We start from the raw sequence: 24,558 nt of genomic DNA on the forward strand, positions 1-24,558 counted from the left end.
TTTCACACTGTAATATAAAACAATGCAAACTAAGTTCAGGGATATCAGATGATAAAAATATATTAAATACCTTCATCAACTGAGAAACCTTTTGTTTTACATCAGGTCACATGATGAGAACTGTATTATAACTAATCAATAGAGAATAATCAAGTGATTAATTACCATTAATGAAGTCTTTAGTTTCAGCTTATAAACCCCCCTGTCACCAGCACAGACCCGGCATGCAGACTCTCCTCCTGCTGAGGTTGCTGGTTTGATTCCCGTCCTTCAGGTCAGAGATCAAAAGGTCAGGAAACATGTGAGATGAGCTTTCATTAATCTTTATTTTCACAGAAGAAACATTCCACACAGACCGGACACATGTAGAAAAAAAACTCTTTATGTCACTGGTGATGTCACTGTGACAGGGTAGAGGGGGCGGGGTCGGGAAGGGGGGGGAATGGGGGTCATTTCAAGGCACTATTTATTATATGAATATAGAAACAGGTGAGAGCAGATAAACAGGTGAGGAGGTCAGAGGTCACTTTGAGCTACAAACTGAAATGATCAATAAGATCAATACTGTGATCAGAGTCAGTGAGAGGGTCGGCTGCTGTCGGGAAGCTACAGTGTGCTCGTCTAAAACCAAAAACTAATATTCATCATCATCATCATCATCATCGTCGTCAGGGAGGTTCGGAAGTCTTAAAAAGGTCATTGATCAATAATCACCGATTTCATAAAAGGAACAGCAGGAAGTGAACAGAGAGTCAAACATGGACGTCACCTCTGAGAAGAAAAAAACAGAACCAGAAAAAAAAAACTTCAAGAGCACAAAAACAAAACAGGAAAAAAAACAGCAGAATAAAAGTTCCAGGAAAGAAAGAAAAGTAAAGTTTAACGGGATTTTTTTTTTTTTTTTAAAGAGAAACATCAGAAACACAGAAAAGGTTCAAGAAAACATCAGATTCCTGCATCAGGAGGGGAAATAATTAAAAACTAGACTGAGAATAAAAAGTTGCAACTTCTCATGACGCCTGCTGGACACCAGATTGGATTTCAGGCAACATGAGAACAACATGTTATAGGAGGTCAGAGGTCAGCAGAGAGAAGACGACTGAATGCAAACATCTGCAGCTGGTTTGAGGAACATTATTCCAGCTCAGAGATGTGAAACCTCTGCTGTCGGGACACATAGTAGTAATTATATATAAATCTGTGGGTTCATTTATCTGTCTGTGTCTATCAGTATTCAGACTCGAGTGTTACTCAGAGGTCTGTCTCAGTTTTATTCCACTAAAGCACTGTTTAGTTTAGTTTTTCTCACTTGTACTGAAGTTTTTTTTGTGTGTGTAGAAGAAGATCAAATAGATGAGCTCAATTTCACGTGTGACTCTAAACTCTAAATGAGACCACACAGACGTCTGGATTCAGTCAAGCTTCGTGAAATTTGATGGAGCAGAAACACGATGATCTGACCACCTGCACAGCCAATCAATCAATGAATGAATGATTTTTTTTTTTTGGAGGGGGGAGGGGGGGGAGAATCTATTGACAGGACAGTCGAGAGGTCAAGGTGATAATTTCCCACATCACATTAAATCACCACCACCACAGAGTGACACACACTTCTAACACTCCTCAACAACAGTGTGTGCAAATGAGTGTGTTTGTGTGTGTGTGTGTGTGTGTGTGTGTGTGTGTGTGTTTGCATATGCATGTGTGTGTGTGTCTAATTTACCTTCCCATCACCTCACCTGGCTGTAAGCTATATGACAGTATTTGCGGCTGGTTGGAGAGTGCAGCAGCTGTCTGACATCAGTAAAGCTGCGGATTTACTCCCGAGTGGACGCACACACGGACCTTTAGTAGCTCTCTTTACACGACTTTCTGCGTTCCACACATGCGTCTACAATCAGCGTCTACGGGGAAGACAGCGTTGTGACGGTCACAACAAAATTGGAGGTACGTGGATGTCCGCACAGAGCCTACGCGTTGACCCTAGCAGACCATCGCGTACACCGAATGTATAATTTCAGCTTCACTTTCACACGTCCTGCTGAGGTTCAATGTTTACGAGCTGTGTTTGAGCTGTCAGGTGACTTCAGTGTTTTCTTAACCTTCTTATTCTTTCTTCCACATTACTCTTCTCACATAACTCTTAGTTCCATGGGTGTATTATAAGAGCTGGATAGGGCGCTGCTGCTCGACCATCAGCCTCGCAGCCCAAAAAGCATTTTCCCCGCAGACTACCATTGACAAAACAAGCTCAATTATGACTCTTTCTATTATGAATTTTTTGATCCATGGAGGTTTTAAACTTGGCACCATTTTTTGGGCCCGGTATCCAGCTCTTATAACACATCCATCGTTAGTTACCTGCTTTAATAATTTCATTTCATTTCATTTTCCTGCCTGATCCTCCGACTGCCTCTATCACGACGGACTGCCCTCTGGTGGCGGTGTTGTGCACTACGATACATCACATTGACACAGTCTGTCACTTTTAACAGAAAACATGTGCAAATGTTTATGTGTAAGTTGAAAATCAAACCCTTAGGATTTCTAAATATTGTGGTATACCTTAACACCATAATAACGCCCCAAAACCTACTGTGAGTGTGTGTGTGTGTGTGTAAGTGCGAGTGTGTGTATGTGTGTGTGTGTGTGCACGCTCATGTCTGAAGCCAGGCGTGTTGCAGACACTGCGCTGCAGTTGCTCTACGATCAGGCTGCGGATCTAACATGGTCAACAGGAAGTCACTGAACTGAGCCGCCTGATCCAACGGCCACTCGTACTTCTCCAGCAGAACCTCGAACAGGCCCCACGGCTTCAGACTTGTGATGTGACGCAGCTCACCTAAAGAAAAGACAGGTGAGAGACAGGTTAGAAAATATCTGGTTCTTGGATAAAATGTTTAAACCTTTACATACTGTTTATATTTTGATTCATAATTAGTCTCTACACCAATATATACAAATGTGTATCAGCTGCACAAAAATAAAAGAACATGCTTTATTTCAATATCGGTATATGTGGAGTCACATTAGGAAAATCTGGCTAAAAGAAATGTGTGTAGGGTGCTCTCAAATGTGAAAAACAGGTTAAATTTAAGGGCTGATCAGTGTGTAAGGGTTAAACTACAAGCCTGCAGACTCCCAAAGGTGCATTTCACTGTCATCCAATCACAAAGCTTCATGTTGAGCTGAAGCTGAAGATTAAACTGTTGAGAAAAGTCTAATTTTCAAACTGAATTCAAAAATTGTGGTAATGTGTTTGTATTTTGAATTCACAGCATCTCTGATTCTTTGACTGTCTTCTTCTCCATAGCAACTGCAGCTGAGAATTATGGGTATTGTAGTATTTAGAGTCGTCCAACGAACAGACAGAATAATTCAGATTTAAAACATGTATGTTACATCATCCAGGTGAGTCCTGAGCTTCACTGATGACATCATTAACAGGAACATTTGACGCGTCTCACCTCTCCTGTTGAAGTACTCTCTGGAGTACCTTCCAGACTGAGCGAAGGGTACGGGGATCGGGCCGAGAAGCTCGATGATGTGAGCGATGTGATCTGAACACAGACGGTATGTATAGTTATAACTTCATGATGAGTGGAGGAAATGATGCAGTACTCTAATACTGCAGCACTGTAATATTAACTGTGTGTAGTATGATGTTCAGTACCTTCATCTCTGGTGTAATCTTCTCCGGAATGAGGTTCAAACAGGTAATCTCCTGTTGCCAGCTCAAACGCCTGAAACATTCACATCCATCAATCAATTAATAAATGAATATATTTGTACAGTCACTGTGCAAACATGTATTTAAAAGTTGATCAGTCGTCCAAATGAGTCAAATCTTCATCTTCTATGTTTCAACGTTACAGTGTTTTTAGTACCAAAGTCTTTTTGTTACTATACTTCCACCACAGCTCAACAGGGAAACGCTAAGAGGGAATCTGATGCTAAAAAGACTGTAAATGTGTCAGATATCACTTGATATGACTAACTCAGACTGATGAAGCTCAATAGAAGCTGATCATCTACTTTTAAATGACTGTGTGCACACACTGTGGATTTTGTCCTCCATCACTTTACATTGAAAGAACATTTGAAGGAGATCTTTTAATAGTGTGTGTGTGTGTGTGTGTGTGTGTGTGTGTGTGTGTGTGTGTGTGTGTGTGTGTGTGTGTGTGTGTGTGTGTGTGCGTGTGTGTGTGTGTACCATGCAGGCGGTGCTCCAGATGTCGGCAGGTGTTCCGTACTCTGCTCCAATCAGCACCTCCAGAGCTCTGTACTGTCTGGTCTGAATGTCTTCAGTGAAGTGTTTGTGCTGGACGAGAGAGACAGAGACGGAGAGAGGATGTGTCTGATTGGTCAATGTTAAACAAACACAGATGACGAAGTGATGATGATGATGAAGAGCGTCTCACCACCCAGCATGCATTTCCCAGATCAGCAATCTTCACTTTCAGTTTATCTGCGTTTAGAGGATCCAGAGGACTGAGGACAAAATCTGACGCACTGCACACTGAAGAGACAGAGATGTTACCTGTCAGGTGTGTGTACATACATATCATACTATATATACACTTATATACTGAATACTTCTAACTGTGTGTGTGTGTGTGGTTAGTCACCGTCTCGTCCGCTCGAGTATCCCGACTGTGTGGAAAGTGCTGACTCAGACGTTGCTGACATCACAGAGCTGGAGAACCCTGATAGGCCGGAGGCGGGGCTGGAGAAGCGGTCGGGAGCGTGGCCGTTACACTTTTCCTCCAACCAAGAGCTGTGGGACTCTGGGCTCGCTTTGCTGTTGGCTGTGGAGCAGGAAGAGTTGCCGTTGACGACCAGAGAGCCTATGAACAGAAACACTCTTCGTCAGGAGTCTGTAGCACCAAACAAGTTCAACTGAAGTTGCTTTTTATACAGAGATCATAAAGTATTGTTGTGTATTGTGTGTCATTATGTCTCCTTTGCTTTTTTATACACTGAACCAAACAAAGCTGCAGTGTGAACTCACCGTTACTGTCTGTGTCATCAGGCTGTATCAACACACCGTCTTCGTCCTCCATCCTCTAACAAAACAAAGAAACATGATTGATTGTTGATTCTGATTGGCTGGCACGTAACGGTCAGTAAAACCAGACACATATGACACGAGTCAAAAAATGAATATTTGACTAAAATGTAAATATCTTTATGCTGTTACCACTGCAGTGTTGCAGACTTAGGGCTGGGCGATTACGGCACAAATCAAAATCACGATAAATTGAACTTTTAACCTTGATTACGATTAATGAACGATTATCTCCACCCTTGATGAACAATTATGTATTTTCACAGTTTCTTTTGTTTTGTATTTGACACTGCTGCCCTCACACATGAGGATCTTTAGGGAGTGAAAATAATGATGTTCTAAGGTGTGACGCTGTGGTTAACGTCTAGTTTACTTGATTAGAACTATGTAAAGATCATGGTTTGGGTTTTCAAATTCCTTAAAGATATGCAACCTTTGCTGTCATGGCAACAGTGAACACCACGATTAATTGACATGAGCAAGATTAAGTCGATTAGAGTTTCTAAATGTCGGTTTTGATTATTTTTTCGATTAATTGCCCAGCCCTATGCAGACTTAGACAACACACCCACTTCAGTACATGACATTTCACATGATGGGTATCGAATGAAGGGTTAGGGTTATAGTATCAGGATCATTTTAAGGGTACATGGATTGGTACTGATATCGTAATTTATTTGAAAAGAACTTATTATGGCAGCGTTACAGCTGTATTACAGTATATTATAGTACCTGTATGTCCTCTAGTCTCTCTTCTAACAGCCTTTGTTGACGCTTTGCTTTTCTCTTCAACTTCTTCTTCTTGTTTTTCGAAAGTTTACCAGCCTACACACACACACACATACACACACACACACACACACAGTGTGGGGAGAGAGACAGCAGAACACACAGTGAAGTTTTTACACAACAATGATGTAATAATGCTGTTTAAGAGCTCACACACACACACACACACACTTTGCGTTACTGACACTACAACACTACTGAACACACACACACACACACACACACACACACACACACACACACACACACACACACACACACACACACACACATACATCCTGCATTTTGGGGGGGTGGAGGGGGGGGGGGGGTGATGACATGCAACAACTTGACTGGAATCAAACTGTGACGTTAGCATTGCAGTATGTGATGTGCATCTGACTTATCAGGCCAGCAGGACGACTTCCTGCTAAGAGTTTGTTTGAGTTTTACGTCCAACCAGATGGATTATTTCATCCAATCATGTCGCAGCTCTTTTAAGCTGTTAATGACACCTGGTGGACACACACCTGAAATACCTGAGGGGCAGTAACCAATGAGAACACAGCAGGCGTCACACCTGGACACTTACCTGTAGATCCCTGGGAGCCGTGCTAACTAGAGAGAGAGACACAAAGGCAGACAGACAGACAGGGAGAGAGAGAGAGAGAGAGAGAGAGAGAGAGAAAGAGAGAGAGAGACAGGAAAAGAACATGAGAAACAGGAACAGAGGAGGTGAAGATGGAGGAGTGAACATGAAAACAGAGGAATAATCAAAGAGAGACAGACAGACAGAGACAGACAGGAAAAAACAGCAGAATTAAAACGGTGTAAAAAAGAGAAGAGAAGCAGACGGCTCAGAAAGCAGATAGACAGACAGATAGGTGAGAAAGCTGTCTGTCTGTCTGAGCAAAGTGGAAACCACAGCTCCCAGTTACACTGCTGTCTGACTCCACTGGAGACAAACTGACTGAATCAAACTTCTGAGAGAAGCTGAGGCTACTTTACCGATCAATCTATTCATGTTTTCATTGATTAGTTGATTACAACCTACAGGTCTCCTTCATACTGTTTGATACATGTCTAATAAACCTGTCTGTCTCTGTCCCACAAGTTTTAAATTCAACTTGTCTGTGTGTCACTCAGACTTGTGTCAGTCGGTCTAACAGCAGTCACACTGAGAGTATTCAGTCCCACGTTTCTGATTCTGTCAGGATTTTGGTCTCCAGGGTTCGGTGGATGTGTCGGCGGACTCACAGAGAGATCTAGGACAGTGATTCTATAAAGACTGTAAAATATGCAGTTATGAATCAGCTGACGACATGACAGCTTACAGTTGCTTGTTATCATAGTTACACAACACACTTTTGTGGCTTTTTGTGCAGGTGTCAGATATGGAAGAAGAAGCGATAGGAATACTTTTGACATTAAACAGAGCTAAAAAAAACTGCTGATTCAGTTTAAAGACGACCAAAGCTGCCGGCTAAGAAGCACAGTAATCACACTGTATTCTGGGTATGTTTGCCCCCTAATCACATCTGTGTGAGCTGGCTTAATTTTTTACTTCACTCAAAATAAAACACCCTTTTTTATCGCATAACTCAGATTGCAGCAAATCTCACAATTTTGCTAAAATTTTTAAAAGAACGTTTTCGGTCTTGTAACGCTGTAAAAGTCTAAAAACTGTCCAAACAGTGAACATCACAAATGCTGGAGTCAGTCTGTCTCCAAACACATGTAAATACTGTTTACGGTCAAGTCTTTCCGACCAATCACGTCGCTGCTCCTTACCTGATGACCCAGAAGGGGGCGGGGCTCCAGCTCTTTGCCAGACGGTCGCCTCAGCTGCCAATCTCCTGATGTAAACCTCGTCGGCGTCCAGTAAGATGTTCTCTGGTTTGATGTCTGTGTGGATGATCTTACATTTGGTGTGGAGGTAGTCCAGACCCTGTAGTACCTGAACACACACACATACATGGTGATGTCATAGCCTCCGATATCAGGTCTAAGTCTACAATAGAAGAAGAGACTGTGGTACCTGTGAATGTGTGTTTTACCTGTTTAATGATGGTCTTGACGCAGGCAAGAGGAAGTCCCATATAGTTGGACTTTATGATCCATTTTAATAGCTGATGACCCAGAACCTCCAAAACCATACAGACATCTGAGAGAGGTTGAGGAAACTACTGACAGACACAAAGCTGAGAGACAGACAGAGAAACAGACAGACAGACATGTGATGGTGAAGGATACGGACTCCGTTGACTCCAGATATCTTGAAGTCATCGATCAGTTGGACGGTGGTTTCTCGGTAAGGGTCAGAGGGGTCACTGTCCCTCACCTGGACACAAACAGACTGGTTACTTTCTGCCTTGGTGACAGTATGTTGTTATTGTATTTTCAGTGTCATTACAGCAAAAACTGCATATTTAATTATTATTATTCAGCTTTTTTTTTTCTTACAAATCACATTTGTTTTTAGCCCTGTAGCAACTGTACCATGGCCTGCAACTAGTCCACGTTCCAGGGGTTGGGAAACTCTGCTGTATAAAATCTGTGTGTGTGTGTGTGTGTGTGTGTGTGTGTGTGTGTGTGTGTGTGTGTGTGTGTGTGAGACTTACACATCTGAGCAGTTTAATCTCGTCCACAGCTGTCTCAGTGTAATGTGGAGCACTCTTTACCACCTTCAATGCTACAAAACGCTTCTTCCTAAAACACACAGACACAGATTCAGATGATGTGACTCAACAGTTAAATACAACAAGCTCTGATTATTGTGAGTGATTCAAAACAAGACAAACTGTGCGTGTGTCAGTGTGTTAATGTGTGTTTTTCGTACTGCAGATCCCAGCAGAGCCACACGGTAGAGAAATGTCCCCAGCCGAGTTTTCTGACAACGTGGTACCTCCCATTAAACAGATCACCGATCTTCACCGGGTAGTAACCACCTGGAACACAAACATAACAGAACAAACTGTAAAGAACACAGCGAGGAACCATCACTGTGAAAACCCAGGTACCGGTCCAGGGTCTGGGGGTTGTCAACATCCGTGATGATCCGTGACCACATTCAGACCAAACAGTGATTGTCCAGGAAACCTTTCCCTCGACGCAACCCAACGTCATCCATTGAGCTGAGCTGTGTTGCACAATCAAATACATGCAAGCCAACGTTCTTGGGGGAATACTTTGCAATGTGTGAACTGTGTTTGACTGTTTCCCTCAAGATCATTGCGACAAAAGATAAAACAATTGCAGCTGTGATATCTTTCCAGAGTTGTAAAATCAAACCGATTTGTGGTGTTTTGGCTTCTGACAGGGTTAGGGGTTAAATGCATTAAACTGTCCCTCCACTTCCACTTCCTGGATCATATTTCATTGTCTCACCAGTACCTAAAGCAACACAACCTCTCCACTGCAGCCACTGTACAGGTTTAATGGAGGGCAGTTTTTTCCAGGTCACCTATATGTAACTCAGAGGCCTCAGAAAGGAAGTGTTGGATCAGAGTATCCCGTTCTCTTGGAGTTTCTAGTTGGGTCCTGGAGAGGAGCAGATTTGACAGTTGATCATCACATGGTGGTGAGTTTGATCAGATAACAGAGGAAGCTGATGGACAGACATGGAAAACACAAATGGGTGGTGAAGTTGAACTGGAAACATCTGGCTGGGAACACCTGTCTAGAGGTTTTATGCATCCTGGAGAGTCTGGGAACATGGAACACCTCCATTGCAAAGGCAAGATCATTGATTCCTGACTAATGAGCTACTTGTGCTGACTGATGGAGTCCTTTCAGGTTTGGTCTGCCCAGAGGACTCTTGGAGCAGCAGACGGGTCATCTGGAGGCCAAAAGGGTTTCTGAGGTCATAGACGCAAAAAGTCTGATGTGAGAAGAGTTCGGGAAGGGCATGGAGAAGGACTTTCTGTTGGCCTAAAGGAAGTTCTGGCAAAGCATCAGACACCTCAGAAAGGGCATGCAGGACTTAGCCCAGGATGTTTTTTTTTAGCAAGGGACTACTACTGACCTAGACTGACGATATTAACAGATGGTTAAAGGAACACTTTGAGGAAGTCGCTGACCTCAGACTCTCTCAGAGTCTTGGGAACAGGAAACAGTGGACCTTCCTTTAGAATGAGAGTGAGTCTCTGCCCCAAGTAAATAGAGTTCAAGTATCTCTGGTTCTTGATGACCAGGGAAGGTCAGATGGAGAATGAGATAAACAGAGGATTGGTGCCAGGTTGCAGTAATGGTAGCACTGTATCAAACTCTTGTGGCTCAGTGGAAAAGAGTCTGAAGTTAAGGCTCTGTTTCAGTCCTGGTACTGGTCCGATATGATCCAAACAGCTGAAATGCATTTTTTTGGCAAGGTGTCTGGACTCAGCCTTAGAGACAGGGTGAGGAGCTCAGATATCCAGGAGGAAGAGAACCACAAGTGAGGAGGTAAAGCATCAGATCAGTATTCTGGATACACTGGGGAAAAACCTGAGGAAGAGCCAAAGCCCACTTGGAGGTATTATATATCCCATCAGGCCTGAGAATGACTCCGGTTCCTCCAGGAGGATATGAGTCATGTGGGGAGGGGGGAAATACAAGCTGCCAACGCAACCAAGACCCAGATTAACATTGGAACGTAGATGAATGGGTGGGATCTAATTCTCATTAACACAGACCAGTAAACACATGTATTGAGTCCAACCAGAAAATTGCGATTTTGCAGTTGCAATAATTAACGCAAATTCAAGAAATCTCCGCAATATCAGGGAGAGTTTAAAATTTTGCTAAATTACTAGGGCCTGACTGATACTGGATTTTAGGGGACGATGCCAATACAGATAGCAGGGGGCCAATAATGTTATATGTACAGAATATATACATAAACACACATTTCTTTGCAATGATCCCTCAAATGTGGTAATCAAACACTTGTGACAAAGATATGTAATGGATATTGATATATTACAGTTCAATAATACACTCTATTGTGTAAATTAACATCCACTGCACTGAAATAGTAAACACTGTTAGGAATTTAATCATTATAATTAGCTATGAATAAAAAAAAAACACAAAACACACACACAAAAAAAATACATATATTAAACTTGAATTAAGAAAAAGAATCAAATGCTGCCTCTTTAACTTTAAAAAATAAAATATCAGCACATATCGGACAACATATTTTAGACACATTTTGTGGGTATGTATGTGGTCGTCGGTATGGGTGAGATGGGTTTTGGCTCGTGTGTGAGTATTAGTGTTATGTGCATATATTATATATCTTGCAATGACAGTAAAGATATATTTTTATTCTACATATTCGTCAACACCGATATATATGTGATAGGCCAATATCGGCCGATAATATCAGCTGACCAATAGATCAGTTGGGCTCTATAAATGACCACATCTTTTCTGCATTAAATGGCCAATTCAACAGACTCCTTGTGATTTGGACTAATTATCGCATTTCATGTCGTGGTAACTTGCATCATTGCAGTTCATAGCTTGCATTCAGCAGGGAAGTGAATCTCAAGTAGGGCTGGGCAGTAAATTGATATTATATCGATATCATGATATTTTATAGATATCGTCTTAGATTTTGAATATCATAATATCGTGATATGGAATAAGAGTAGTTTTTTAAAGGCTGCATTACAGTAAAAATGTAATTTTCTGAGCTGAACAGACTGTTATATTATCTGCCTTTATCCACTTAATCATTATATTCACATAACTGATGATTATTTATCAAAAATCTCATTGTGTAAATATTTTGTGAAAGCACCGATAATCATCCATAACAATATTGTCAAAAATATTGATATCAATGTATTTGGTGATATTTGATTCTGCCCATATCGCCCAGCCCTAATCTCAAGTACAGTATTTTTATACTTTATATACTTTTTTATAACTTTGCGTCAATGGTTATCATCTTCCGATAATGTAAAAATTAGCACTGCTATATGAAACGGATCAAAGACTTTCTGTGAGTCTCCTGTGGTGATAAACTCACCTTTACAGTAATCTGACGGGTCTTCCTGCTCTTCGTCATCGGAGCCCAGCAGGTGTGTAGGGGGCGGCGTCAATTCGGGAGGGGGCGGACTCAAAGCGATTGGGGGTGTGGTCAGTTGGGTGGGGGCCGATGACATCATGGGAGGCAGGCCAATGGGCGGGGGCAGAGTGTCAAGGGGGCAGAGGAAGGAGGCGGAAGACGAGCAGAGAGGGGAGTAGAGGTGGGAAGAGACACTGGAGGTAAAGGTCACCGTGTTCAGGAGGAAGGGGTCGGGGTGGGAGGGGCTTAACGGAGGGGTGGGAGGAGCTTTGGCAGGATGCGTGGCTGAGGGACTGTGGGTAATCTTTTGGGGTAAGGTTGGAGGGGATTTGGAGGGATGGTGGGACTCTGTTTTTCTACCAGACAGATTCTGGGCGACATTTTCAAGAGTTCTGTGAGGCGACCTCGAGGAATTCTGGCTAATATTTTGGTAAACGGTTGGCGGTGATTGGCTGGGACTATAGGTGGGACTTTGAGATGCGGCAGGACGTGATTGGCTGAAAATCAGAGGAGTCACTGGCACTGTCAAGGGGGGCAACGGGGCAGTTTGAAGGGGGGTATTTTCAGGAAATTCTGGTACTACTGGTAAAGGGGTATCTACTATATCCAGAGGTGGGGGTGTGGTCTGGAGGGTATTCTGGGGACATGGTAAAGGTGCTCGGGAGTCACTCTGGGGGGGTCCAGTGGTGTTTTCGGTGGGTAACGCCGTGAAGTGTGGGAGTTCTTGTTGGGGTACTGTAGTGGTTTCATGGGTGTCTTCAGGATATGTTGGCGATGTTTTTCCTGTCTGTGTTGTAGTTTTTGGGGTATTTTTGGGGGACAGGTGGGTGGTTTGAGGGTAATTCTGCGACGGTGTTGGTGGCGGGCTGCCGTCAGTGTTCAGACTCTGAAGATCGCAGAGGTCATCAGACCTGAAAAATTGAAAAAAGTGAATTATTAACTCATTGCTCAACAAATAATAAATTAAAATCCCGTTTTCTTTACATGGTGAAGTTTTGTAAAGTTTTATAGTGTGTGTTGGTTTGTTAGTGTTGGAGTTAACGTCAGTCTTTGGGTGATGGAGTACCAAGGATTCACTTAATACTTCCTCTGGAAACACAACAACATGAAGATAAACTATAAGATAACTCTACCAGGGTATCTGCACATGTTTTAAACAAATTTAATGACTTTAAGACCTTTTTAAGGAAAAATTAATACCAATGCTGAGATATATAATAATGCAAAAGCAGGATTTTATTGTTGTAGTGGGTTGAAATGGAGCTCATTTTGGAGTCATTTATATAAGACGGCAACTAGTGATTAGTTTCATTATAGGTCCAGCTGCTGATTATTTATTATTTTAATTAGTAAGTTGATTGGTTGGTTATTAAAATAATTAGAAATTAATGATAAATAACATAAACTGAACAAATATAATTGCACTCCTACAATTCCAGACATTTTATCACATTTTAAACCTTGAATATCAAAAACTAAATTTAAAGACATTTTAAGACTTTTTAAGGATCCCTGATTGCACCATAAACTGTCAGGATGCTGCAGTGCCCCATCTGTTCAGTTCCCCCTTTTTTGCTCCATCAATATAATTTATGAAATCAATTTTTGAAATCCATGAATTGATTCAGAATCATAAAAGAAGAATATATTTTATCACCCAGCCCAATCTTTATATTGGGATATACGGTAAATGGTATATAAAGTGCTTTTCTAGTCTTTTTGACCACTCAAAGCACTTTAACTTTACATGTCTCATTCACCCATTCACACACTTTCATACACTGATGGCAGAGGAAACCTAGCAGGGTGCAAACCTGCTCATCAGGAGGGAGACGAACATTCACTCACACATTCATACATTGTTGGTGTAGCCATCTGGAGCAATTTGGGGTTAAGTATCTTGCCCAAGGAGACATCGACATTTGGACCCTAACCCAGTACGACCTCAATAACATAAAGTAGAATTATAACTTTTCTGAGAGTGTCAACACAAACTTAAAGTGTATAAGCTTTGTAAAAGAAGTATTAATGGCAGAGCTGCTGTATTAGATTGCACAGGTGTTCCTAATAAAATGCTCGGTGAGTGTATCAACACACACACACACACACACACACACACACACACACACACAGCTTACATTGTTTTCAGTCTGACCACCAAAAGAGCTTTATAAATAAAATCTTACTAACATGTTGTTGTGTCTCTGATCACATTACAGTCCGTCCTCTCTCCATCATGTCTGTTTCCACTGAGATTACGGCTCTGTTGTCATGTCTACCGCACCACCAAGTCCTCATTTTGCCTGTCAGCCTCACCTCTCTCTCCTCTAAACTGTCTCATAGAGGCATAACGCCAAAAATAAACTTTGAACTTAGGTCAGTCCTGGATGGTGGCACTGCCATGTCCAGCCTCAGATACTAGGTGATGACATGATGATGATGTCATATCGAACACGAACACTCACTCACCTGAATGTTGCTACGTAAAAAAATCAGTTAACATGGATCATATATCTAAGACACACACACACACACACACACACAGACACACACATAGAGTCTATTTCAGTGTAGCTCGGGCAAACCTCAACAATGTCCATGACTCGGAGCAGCTGTGTGTGTGTGTGTGTGTGTGTGTGTTTGTGTGTGTGTGTGTGTGTGTGTGTGTGTATGTGTGTGTGTGTGTGTGTGTGTGTGTGTGTGTGTGTTTGTGTATGTGTGTGTGTGTGTGTGTGTGTGTGTGTGTGTGTGTGTGTGTGTGTGTGTTGTGGGATCATGATTCAGTCTCTGGTTCTATTAATGGATCTGAGTCGCACTGAGCACCAAACCTGTTTGTGTCAGCAGGTCACCGGCTAGCTTAGCACAAAGACTTGAACCAGTGGAAATTGTTAGTCTAGCTGTGTAATTCCCAGGCTGCTGTATCCTGTTTACTCAACAGGTTGAAAATAATGTCATTTTTCTTTATTAGAATCCACTGGTTTTAAGTCCTGAACACAGAATAATCACCATTAAAAAACCCACCTAAGCCTGATTTTAATGATCAGTTTAAACCATAGACTGTATATATAATGGACGTAACATCCGTGACGTCACCCATTGGTTTGTAGACTGCTGCTCGGAGGCCAATAGTTTGGGATCTGAGCAGCACCATCTTGAAAATTTCCGGTGCATGCCGGGAAAAATAAAAACATGGATTCTACTTATATGGGCATCAGGAGGGGCATGAGGCGCCCTCCTGAACCTGTGAACCAATCAACCTGTCAATCACAACGTAGCCACGCCCTAATGCATACCCTGCTTTATCGTCAAATATAAAATCAGGGAGGCCAAAATGTCCCAAATGAACATCATACTGCATTGAAGAAGGCTTTAAACTAGCGATTGAGACCATAAACACATTTTGAAAACGTTTACTGAGGTTAGAAATCAAGCGAGAAGTTGGTGAATTCTCCATTGACTTGTATAGAGACGGAAGTCCTTTTGACACAAAAACGGTCGCCCCCTGGTGGCCTTTTGATAGAATGCAGTTTTAAGTTACTTCAACGTTGGCATCATTGCAGAGGACCAGAACTCCCCGCCTGGTTTAAACCCTGAGAAATCTGACAGGTTTGGTGTTCTTTTCTTCTTTCTCTCTCTCTTTCTGTAATGGACACATACAGAAGCTACACAACATCTGTAAGTATACCATAATCCCCACATCCCAGAGGACCGAGGATGGATCCCTGTGTAACTCCACAGGTGAGTCACTTATTACAAGCTCCATCCTGGAGTCAGCTGGGTTTAAATTACAGTAAACGTTTAAGAGTAGGCTTAAAACGTTCCTTTTTGATAAAGCTTATAATTAGGGCCGGTTCCAGCTCCTAGTTTATGCTGCTATAGGCTTAGACTGCCGGGGGACTCCCACTCCCATGACGCACTGACCTCCTCTCTCCTCCTCTCTCTCTCTCTCTATCCATCCATCTATATCCAATAACATTCATGTACTATTAATGCATTCAATAACTTAAACTTCTTCCCCGGAGTCTGTGCTTTCTCGTCTCACAGGTAATCTGGGCCTGTAGACGTCCGGATGACAGATTCCAGTCCCGGACCTTCTAGCTTCAATGTTGATTTTCAATGTGCTTCTCTCTCTCTCCTATTCTTCCTCTCTCTCCTCTCTACCCCAACTGGTCGAGACAGATGTTCTCCCACTTTGAGCCTGGTTCTGGTTCTGAGGTTTCTTCCTGTTAAAAGGGAGTTTTTTCTTGCCGCTGTTGCCAAGTGCTGCTCATGTGGGAATATTAGGTCTCTCTAAAATTAAACCTGACAAGTACGGTTTAGACCTGCTCTATGTGTAAAGTGCCTTGAGATGACACTATACAAATAAAGATTGATTGAGACTGATTGAGTAAAGTTAGACACAGACTCCACTATAGACTGTGTACTTAAAGGCAAAAACCCCTCAAAAACAAACATTGATGACCCCTTGATATATCAGTCCAAAGTTAAGAGAAAGAGGAAACATTAGTATAAAGAAGGTCTGTAACCTGAAATGAACTGCAGATGTTGTGGTTTGTTGTATGTGTCTTAACCAGGAGACTACCAGGTCCGACAAATCTTTAAAATTAATGAATTACCGTGAAGATAAAATGGTCAAGATGGTGCTGTGGACGTCTACCTAAGTGTCTGGTACTTTGTTTGTTATTATTTGGTTTGGGTTGACCACGAAACAGGACAGGAACAGACTACAACAGACAGTCATTGGTGCCGCCCTCTCATCATCCAGGACTTGTACACATTAAGACTCAGGAAACGGGACCCACCAAAGAAAATCTTCTCCCCTCTGATAGGAGCTACAGAACACTTCAACAAAACTACCAGACACAGGAACAGCTTCTTCCCTCTCACCATCACGCTTATGAACAGTTGAATCATCCATCACTGTCAAATACATATTTAAGCAGGCTGTATAGACTGTACACAGATATGAACACACACACATACTCTACATGCTTTTTGTTTCTTGTAGTATGTGTGTATTTATGGACCGATCTGGTCTGAAATAAAGATTGAATTTGAATCTAAACAGCATTTATTTCAGTTCTCTTATACCCCTTTTCCACCGAGCAGGAGCCAGAGCTTGTTGGGAGCTAGAGCCTGACTAAGCACCTGCTCTTTGCTTTTCCGCCGCCAAAGCTCCAGCCCCGAGCCTCAGAACGGGAGCCAGAGCGAGCACCAAGTCTTTGCTGGTCTAAAGCGAGACCCGATTACGTCAGCGGGCTGGTTATGTGAGCAGGACTCAAGAATGAGATCAAGTCATATTTTGGCAGAAATAACCTTTCAGTAACTGTATTTGGCCTCCAATCAATTTTTGGCAGGTGAAAATGCCTTATTTTGTGTCCTTTAAACTGTCCTGTGAGCTCTAGTGTTTATATTATGAAGCTTATGAATGAGAAACCTTTGCACTACTTGTATTTTTGTTTAAAATCTACAGAAACTGTTTGACCTGTATACAGACATTTATTATTTCTACATGTATATGGGTCAGTGACATATAAGGGTTGGCAAGATGAGCAATTCAAAAATATCTTAAAAAATAGTTTCAAAAGCAGCATCAGGCTTGTTAAAATGTACATTTAGTATTTTTGTTGGTTTTATATCATTTGAAATTACATTTGCACCATTTTTGTAAAACCAAAAGTAAGACTGAATGCTCCTGAAAATGTCAAATGGTGTAACCACAAAATAATGATAAATATTACATATGTTATCCACCTACAGTGTATTTAAGTGGACTTATACTAATAATTACTTGAGATGGTTCCTGATCTCCATGGTTACCAGATGAAATGTAATATTTAGAACAATTGTATTCCATTACCGTGTTTTTAAGCAAGTTGAATTATTTGGTACAAAGTTTTTATGGTTACACCACTTAAGACATTTTTGCCATAATCCTCTAATATATTCTCTCAAAATGGATTAAAAGCAGAAATTTGATGCTGGATCCACAAACAAAGAATGTGTGCAAGTTATTCATACGTTTATTTTCACATTTTAACCCCTTTAAATTTAAACTAAACCACATGGACACAAAAACACATCACTGACTTAAATATCTTTTTTTTCACCTACTTGCTTGAACATTATAGTCATATGTTTATTTTTACACATCTGCTCAGCTTTCATGTCTCTCCTGAGCCAATAGAAACTGGTGTTAAATTCTTTGTCTACATTAACATACGTGACCAATAAAGCTGATTCTGAGCAGAACCTCTGAATTGGATCGGGTCAAGGATGGAGACAAGGGTGACTTTGTTACTTGATAATTAATATGATTGATGATTTTCATGGTATTTAGTCAATTCTAAGCTTTTGAACTGTAAAAAAAAAAAAAAAAAAAAACCCTGCTTAATCCATTCAGAAACTCATTAAAATCCCTTTTTATTACAACAATCTTTTAATTAATCTGCAAATCATCCTCTCAAATCCCAGATTCTTTCAGTGGATGGTATTTTCAGTTAAAAAGTTAATGGACTGAGGTCGATGGTGATGAGGACAAGCCCACTGTGAGATGCTGCGTGCTCTCACTGCTGGTCAACAATCAGCTTAAAAACCAAAATGTCTCCTTTCTACATTTCTATTAAAAGCTCAGATTGATCTCGTTAAACATTAAAACAGACTCCAGGACACAAACCTACACACAGATTAGTTGTTAAATATTCACACTGACAAATTTGACTGAATTAGCTGCAAACATCTGACCCCCAATAAACTGTATTTTAATGTGAATCTGTCATCTGTTCTGATCCTGATCCACTTCATAATGTCAGTATGAGCCCCGATATCAATTACATCACCGCATCAGCTCTATAAATAAGTCACAACACAGTTTTTTAACTATCGGGCCAAGAAAAATCAAAAAACTCGGACTGAAACTCATCCCACAAGCTGCAAATCATGTTTCTCTCTCTCTCACAAACACACACACACACACACACACACACACACACACACACACACACACACACACACACACACACACACACAGAGCTAAACTTAGCCTCAGTGTGTGTCCATGTGTGTATGTAAGGGAGGTCATCGGTGTGTCTGGTTCTACAGAGTCTCTGCCCGTTTTCTTACCTTCCCTCCTCTTTTGGGACCCTCCGGTTCTTTTTGCCTCTCCGCCGGTTCTTCTTGCCGGTGGAGGCGGGGTTTCCAGTTCCAGCACCGACCGCTGCTGAGAGAAGAGACAAGAGATTCACATTCAGCGCACACGCCACATTTTCTGTAATCTGACACGCCTCCAGTGTAGCAACACAAGGTTTTTATTGGTTCATGCCGAACCCCGGGTTTAAAAATGTAGAAATTAAGAGTTTTTTAAAAAAAAATATAGAAACAATTTCACTCCTGGAAGACGAGTTCATCTCTTCTTATGCTTTATTCAATTAGGTAAAAACCACAGTGAGATTAAAATCTATTTTTCAAGTGTGATCTGTTCAGGAGAGCAACATAAACATTGTTATAAAAATAAATCAAACAAAAACAGACGAATACACACACACACACACACACACACACACACACACACACACACACACACACACACACACACACACACACACACACACACACACACTATACTAACGAATGAACACAGTGTCCAGTTATGATGCATAAACAGGTATGACGTTATTTTCTCCATCCTTTAAAATTGACTTTAATTCTACAACATTAATCATCTCTGACAGATTCAGGTCCTTCGGTACATTGTTCCAGAAAGAAGAGGCATCATATTTAAAAGCTTTAGTCTCTTCTTACTTTAACATTCAAACCAAACAGCATTTAAAAGAAATCTTGAAATGTAACTTTTTTTCTTCAATGGCAAAAATAAAAGCATGACATGAGATCTTAACTAAAATATTCTTCTTTGTGTTTTAACACCAAACTTAGTTATAAGATCAGATATAAGATCAGATATAAGATCAGATATAAGATCAGATATTCCTTTATTAGTCCCACGATGGGGACTATACAATACTGCAGCTGCAAAGTGGGCAGTAAAAAAAAAAGCTTCAATAAAAACAATAAAGAATAATAAATAATAAATAATAAATAAGTACAAAAGCATTTTAAAAAATAGTAGTAAAATATAGTTAATTATAGTAACATTATGTACAATAAATGTTAAAAAGTGAATAATTAATACATGCATAAATACCAGGGCTGGGTATTATTTTTGTTTAAATGATACCAATCCAAGTACTTCATTCAATACCCATCATGTGAATAGAAAAAGTAGCATTAAATTGCATAAAATGCCGCCGCTCCTCCACATCTAAATGATTTGACTTTTACACAAATGCATTTTGAAAGTTAAATTAAACATTTAACATTAAATCTAAGTACGCTTGCGTTGATTGGCTGTCATTAAGTCTGCACAAATAGTCATATTTTTCTAGCTCTGGGTGCAAAAAACGATCAATTGCAGGAATTGTTTGACGGGAGACGTTTCAATATGACTTGATATTGATTTATTTCGGTCGATACCTTAAAATATATTAAGTACCGATACCCAGCCTTAATAAATACTGAAACAAGACTTGAGATCTAAACAAAAATATCCTTCTTTGTGCTTTAATTTGGCAAAAACGTTGTTTCATATCATCAATATAACATAAAATGAATCAAACGTCTTTCTAAAGTCTGCCATCATACACAGTGTGATGTAAATAACACAGATATACATTACATACACGGGTCAATGACGTATAAGGATTTACAACAACTCAATTTTAGAATAATAAAAACAAGCATATCTAATGCAGTAGTTCAAACATTCACAATGTTGTGTACCTGAAAATTCATATTATAAATTTGAAAGTGATTTTAGTGGGTTTTTCAAGATTAATTGGCACTGGCCTTAAAAAAAGTCATGTGGTGCGACCATGATTCATCTTGAAATAAATAAATAAATTTACACGCTTCACATCTTCTTTTTTTTTTTTTTACAAATTTTCAGTAATATAAAGTACACAAAGTATTTACTTTTTTTTTTTTTTTTTTTGGTAAATGATGATCTTTTATTTATATAAGATATTTCAAGATGAATCATGGTTTCACCACATGACTTTTTTTAAGGCCAAAAATAAAAGATCATCATTTACAAAAATTCTAAAAAAAATGCAAATACTTTGTTTCCAACCACTTTATATTACTGAAAACTTGTAAAAAAAAAGCTGTGAAGCGTGTTAAGTAAATTAATTTATTTCAAGATGAATCATGGTCGCACCACATGACTTTTTTGAAGGCCAGTGCCAATTAATCTTGAAAAACCCACTAAAATCACTTAATTTCAAATTTATAATATGAATTTTCAGGTACACAACATTCTGAATGTTTGAACTACTGCATTAGATATGCTTGTTTTTATTATTCTAAAATTGAGTTGTTTGTAAATCCTTATACGTCATTGACCCTTATACATTCAAGCTCACGTGAAAACAAACCCGTCAGCATACACAGATATAAATACACACACATCCTGACCTGCATGCAGCAACCAGCAGGAACCAATTATGAAAGCTCAGATTTAAGGTGAGTCAGTGCTGCTGCTGGAGGAGCAAACATAAGCACTCCGTTGTTATTGAGTAATTATCTGAATGGAGTACGGTAGAGAAAGTTACACTAAACTCAATTATAAGATAACAAGAAGAAAAGTATCTGACTGCAATGCTATTTGACCCTAAACACAAAATACTCGGAAATCCTCGACTACGTACAGTACAGACTCGGTCCGCTCCTCGCCGTGGTAACCTGCCTCCCATCGCACGCAGCAGGAGGTGCAAACCGAGCTGCACTTTTTTTAAAACCACCTGCCAAGCACCCGATGCATCAGAGACATATAATCTCCCCAAAAAGATCTTGAAAACATGACTAATAGCAACAACAACAACAAAACAACCTTTCATAACTGCTGCAATGAAATAGAGCATTGCAGTAAGAGTTAGGACCAGAAAAGGACATTCAATCACCAAAACGTCTATGACTCACCTGCATCTCACTGCACTGAGCTTATCTCTGTGCACAGACTCACTTCCTGTACATACATGCAGAGCAGATACCTCTAAATATACACTATATCTTTAAAAAAACAAAATGTTGCAGTGTTTATACAGTCCTCACTTATATATATATATTTACTTATCTGTATCGTAATTTTTACAGCATTTAATTTGAACAGTTATTTATATTTTAAGTGTTTTTTTGTTGTCATTTATTTTTTCTGGTATTTTCCTCTAAATTATATTATTAGCTTCTTTTTTTCTAATATTGTTTATTTTTTCTTCTTAAGTTTCAGAGAGGATCTGCGTTATGTAAGCATTTGGCTTCTTCACCTCTCCTGTCACATCTTTTATTTTTATTATCTGGGTTAAATCCAAACCTCATATGTAATTAGATATAATAACATATTCACCTATTAATATTAACATGATGTTGCACAATTATGTTATTCGGATTATTCTACTAGATCTTAACTTATTTAGTGTATATTTTTTTAGTTTTATTCATGCATTTTTCTTAATAAAGCCTCTTTGAAGCGAACTCAAATTTGTATCTGAGTGTGTGATAGGGATAGAGAAATGGATGACTGCAGTGTTTTCATTTTGTTTTTATTGATTTTTCATTATTATTTATTTGTGGTTATGTGTGTACACATGTAAAGGTTTATATGTGTGTGTGTTTATATATGTCAGTATATTTATGTGCATGACTAGATATACATATACTGTGTTTTTTTGTTTGTTTTTCTCTTTACTTTATTATGTTGTGTTGTTATATTTGGTATTTTTATGCATTATGGTTGGACCCCAGGAAGAACAGCTAATGGGGATCCTAATAAAAATAAACTAAACACTGAGCTGAGAGGCAGCAGCAGCAGCAGGCTGGTACCATCAGCTGGAGCTATTCACCTATTAATATTTATATGATGTTGCACAATTATGTTATTCTATTTATTGTACTGCAGCTTAACTTATTTAATGTATATTGATTTGTTTTATGCATGCATTTTTCCTAATAAAGCCTCTTTGATTTGAGCTGAGAGGCAGCAGCAGCAGCAGCAGTAGTCGCAGGCTGGTACCATTAGCCTACTTAGCTTAGCATGTTAGCCGCCGTGCCAACCGGGAGATCACCGTGTTGATTTACTGGGGCACCGACACCGACGTCAGCCTGCACCGACACCACTGACAGCTGCACCGGGGCACAGATACGGTTGTTGGGATACGTTACCTATCAACATCCTGGCTCCCAGTGGCCGAACCGAACCGGGTCAAGGCGGTGCAGCGTGGTGTCCCGGTGGCCTGTCAGCTGGTCCCGTTATTAGCCCCGGTTTGGTAACAGCTGACGCTCCGCAGTCCCGGTTAGATAGTGTCCGTTAGCTCCGTTATCTCCGTTAGCTCCGTTATCCTCAGCACCAGCACCGACAGATCAGATTTTGTCCCTGCAGCCCGGTCCGGTCACAGTACCGGGTCAGCCGTGGGTCTCGGGTTATTCTGGGTGTGATGAACGTGCTGTCTCGGTCCTACCGTTCATGGTCTCAACAGCTGCTGACAGGCTGACACCGGACACCGGGGCATGCGCATGCGCAGTGACTGGCCACTCCGGGCCACACTGTGCGCATGCGCAGAGTCTGTCCACGCTGGGACTGAATGGACCCAAACTGGGACCAGTGGAAACAGACAGTGGAAACCAAAACCTATGATAAGAATATTGGAAATATAATATTAACAAAAAATAAAGACAAATCCAGATTAATTTAGATGTAAATACATTATAAATACATTATAATTGTATCATCATGTTTTTCTCTGATGTATTCTTGTAATGTGTCTTTCTTGGTGTATTCTGAACATAACATCTGTTTCATGTCAGTGTTATATTAACTATATTAACTTAAAAATAAGCATACCCTTCTTACACTCCTTAACCCTTACACACTGTTCATATTTTGACTCATAATTAGTCTCTACTTCAATTCACATTCATGAATTCCCCATCAGTCATTAATAAATGGTTGATTAATCCTTATTGAAGCTCACTGAACAGTATCTAAGACTTAAGTATTTTATAATTGCATTTTATGTCAGAGGGACACTGAAGACACTAGTGATGGTGTCCATTTATATTTTTATGTATAACAAACTGGTAAAACTATATTGTAACAATATTCTATTACAGTGTTTTATTTTTATCAACAACAGAATCTGACCAGAGTTTATGAGCTCCTACAGGACTGTTGAGGTGTCCATTGAAGAGTCAACACAGTCTGATTATTGGAGGATTCTGATTGATAGAGTAAAACGTACGTAAATGGGTTGTTAATCAATACTTACCTACATTACTGGACATATAACATACAGCATGAATGGAGCCCCAGAGACTCCAGAAAGATGATTTATTTTAATCTTATGACCAGAGAATATTATCAAGAGACAAGATATGGATCTTTATATAATAATAATATAAGATATGGATCCTGATACTATTAGTATACAATATTAGGATCCTGATATTGGCAAGATATGGATCTTTATATTATAATAATACAAGACATGGATCTGATATTCTCAAGATGTAAGATTTTGATATCATGACAATACAAGATATGGATTTGGATATTATCAGG

At 40.1% G+C, this 24,558-nt stretch overlaps 2 protein-coding genes across 2 annotated transcripts in view; one reads left to right on the top strand and one right to left on the bottom strand.

The window, feature by feature from the left end:
- irak1 (interleukin-1 receptor-associated kinase 1) overlaps positions 1–24,558 on the top strand; it is a 416,029-nt gene that overhangs the window by 138,517 nt on the left and 252,954 nt on the right. The gene's annotated exons all lie outside the window — the stretch shown is intronic.
- Positions 308–23,428, bottom strand: srpk3 (SRSF protein kinase 3). The gene is made up of 17 exons (XM_062427183.1): positions 23,163–23,428; positions 19,014–19,107; positions 11,853–12,802; positions 8,676–8,784; positions 8,458–8,545; positions 8,090–8,177; positions 7,894–8,000; positions 7,628–7,793; positions 6,429–6,454; positions 5,801–5,893; positions 5,012–5,066; positions 4,629–4,847; positions 4,422–4,519; positions 4,214–4,321; positions 3,674–3,743; positions 3,468–3,560; positions 308–2,842 (listed from the first exon to the last, which is right to left on the bottom strand). The coding sequence occupies exons 1-17, from the start codon at positions 23,170–23,172 to the stop codon at positions 2,658–2,660; spliced, it is 2,559 nt and encodes an 852-aa protein (XP_062283167.1). The 5' UTR covers positions 23,173–23,428; the 3' UTR covers positions 308–2,657.

This window comes from Scomber scombrus, chromosome 10, assembly GCF_963691925.1.
Source record: "Scomber scombrus chromosome 10, fScoSco1.1, whole genome shotgun sequence".
Lineage (NCBI taxonomy): Eukaryota > Metazoa > Chordata > Actinopteri > Scombriformes > Scombridae > Scomber > Scomber scombrus.

Excerpts from the sequence above, each read along its gene's own strand:
- srpk3 (XM_062427183.1), bottom strand. Across the intron at positions 8,785-11,852 it reads CCCGTCAGATTACTGTAAAG|GTGGTTACTACCCGGTGAAG; the intron begins GTGAGTTTATCA and ends TTTGTGTTCCAG. Across the intron at positions 4,322-4,421 it reads TGGGAAATGCATGCTGGGTG|CACAAACACTTCACTGAAGA; the intron begins GTGAGACGCTCT and ends TCTCTCGTCCAG.